Source organism: Hyla sarda, chromosome 4 (genome assembly GCF_029499605.1).
Source record: "Hyla sarda isolate aHylSar1 chromosome 4, aHylSar1.hap1, whole genome shotgun sequence".
In the NCBI taxonomy this organism is placed as follows: Eukaryota; Metazoa; Chordata; class Amphibia; order Anura; family Hylidae; genus Hyla; species Hyla sarda.
Window position 1 is genome coordinate 76907584 of NC_079192.1, and position 1845 is coordinate 76909428.

Here is a 1845-nt window from a genome sequence, read left to right on the forward strand (position 1 = left end):
AAATCTTTCAAGGTTAAAGGGGTACTCCGGTGAAAACTTTTTTTCTTTTAAATCAACTGGTGGCAGAAAGTTAAACATATTTGTAAATTACTTCTATTAAAAAAATCTTAATCCTTCCAGTACTTATTAGCTGCTGAATGCTACAGAGGAAATTCCTTTCTTTTTGGAACACTGATGACATCACGAGCACAGTGCTCTCTGGTGACATCTCTGTCCATTTTAGCAACCATGCATAGCAGATGTGTGCTAAGGGCAGCATGGTGGCTCAGTGGTTAGCACTGCTGCCTTGCAGTGCTGGGGACTTGGGTTCAAATCCCACTAAGGACAACAATAAAGTGGTATTATTATTATTATAATACCTTCAGCAGAGAGCACTGTGCTCGTGATGTCATCAGAGAGCATTCCGAAAAGAAAAGAATTTCCTTTGTAGTATTCAGCAGCTAATAAGTACAGGAAGGATTAAGATTTTTTTTTATAGAAGTAATATACAAATATGTTTAACTTTCTGCCACCAGTTGATTTAAAAGAAAAAAGGTTTTCACCGGTGTACCCCTTTAAGTCCATATGACATCACAGATCGCATTCACGTAAGGTTTAGTTCTACTATATATTACTCTTAAATAGGTACTCCGGTGGAAAACTTTTTTTTTTTTTTTTTTTTTTTTTTTTTTTATAAATCAACTGGTGCCAGAAAGTTAAACAGATTTGTAAACTACTTCTATTAAAAAAAATCTTTACCCTTCCAGTACTTTTTAGCAGACTTTTTTTTGTCTTGTCCACAGTGCTCTCTGCTGACACCTCTGTCCGTGTCAGGAACTGTCCCAGAGCAGCAAAGGTTTGCAATGGGCATTTTCTCCTGCTCTGGACAGTTCCTGATACGGCCACCAGGTGTCAGCAGAGAGCACTGTGGACAAGATAAAACAATAAAAAAAAATTCAAAAAAAGAAGAATTTCCTCTGTAGCATACAGCTGCTAAAAAGTACTGGAAGGGTAAAGATTTTTTAATAGAAGTCATTTACAAATCTGGAAAACTTTCTGGCACCAGTTGATTTAAAAAAAATAATAATAATGTTTTCCACTGGAGTACCCCATTAAACTGATAAATAATTCAGCAATAACATAAACCAGAGTGAACAAATTAAAAGGTAGACAATGAAATATAATGTGCACTTCTGCAAAAGATCTAGTCCAGTATTTTCCAACCAGTGTGCCTCCAGCTGTTGCAAAACTACAACTCCCAGCATGCCCGGACAGCCTTTGGCTGTCCGCACATGCTGGGAGTTGTAGTTTTGCAACAGCTGGAGGCACCCTAGTTGGGAAACACTGTGTTACTCTGTATGGACGTAGTAGTTACTCTGTGTAGTCCAGTGTTTTCCAACCAGGGTGCCTCCAGCTGTTGCAAAACTACAACGCCCAGCATGCCCAGACAGCCTTCGGCTGTCTGGGCATGCTGGGAGTTGTAGTTTTGCAACAGCTGGAGGCACCCTGGTTGGGAAAAACTGATCTAGTCATTGTATCTAAATGATAAAGAAAAACACACAGACAGCATCACTATGGGCCTCAAATGTATAGATTTCTAAACTATGCAAATAATACACGGACTCAGACCGCCCACTTGATATATCAGAGGATCATAATGGAAATGACGGCAGATAGTTGTGCGACGACAGTCATGGTCTCCATTATTAGGGAGTTCAGGAAGAAGCGGGTTCAACAACTTCCTCATCATCATCATCCGTCACCTAAAAAATAAGGATCAGAAGTAGTTCAGTTTATAAAGAGCAGCTATTATTTTCATGTATGAAGGTGTACTGAATGGTCTGCAGAACTGGATATACTTATACT

At 39.0% G+C, this 1845-nt stretch overlaps 1 protein-coding gene across 2 annotated transcripts in view; it reads right to left on the reverse strand.

The window, feature by feature from the left end:
• Nucleotides 1–702: 702 nt before the first annotated feature.
• Nucleotides 703–1845, reverse strand: part of NFU1 (NFU1 iron-sulfur cluster scaffold) — a 34931-nt gene continuing 33788 nt past the window's right edge. The window contains exon 8 of one of the 2 annotated variants that reach the window (XM_056571417.1): nt 703–1742. In XM_056571417.1, coding sequence (XP_056427392.1) covers nt 1695–1742 — 48 coding nt within the window. In that variant the 3' untranslated portion in view covers nt 703–1694. The remainder of the gene's footprint in view (nt 1743–1845) is intronic. The other variant, XM_056571419.1, reaches the window with a different exon arrangement.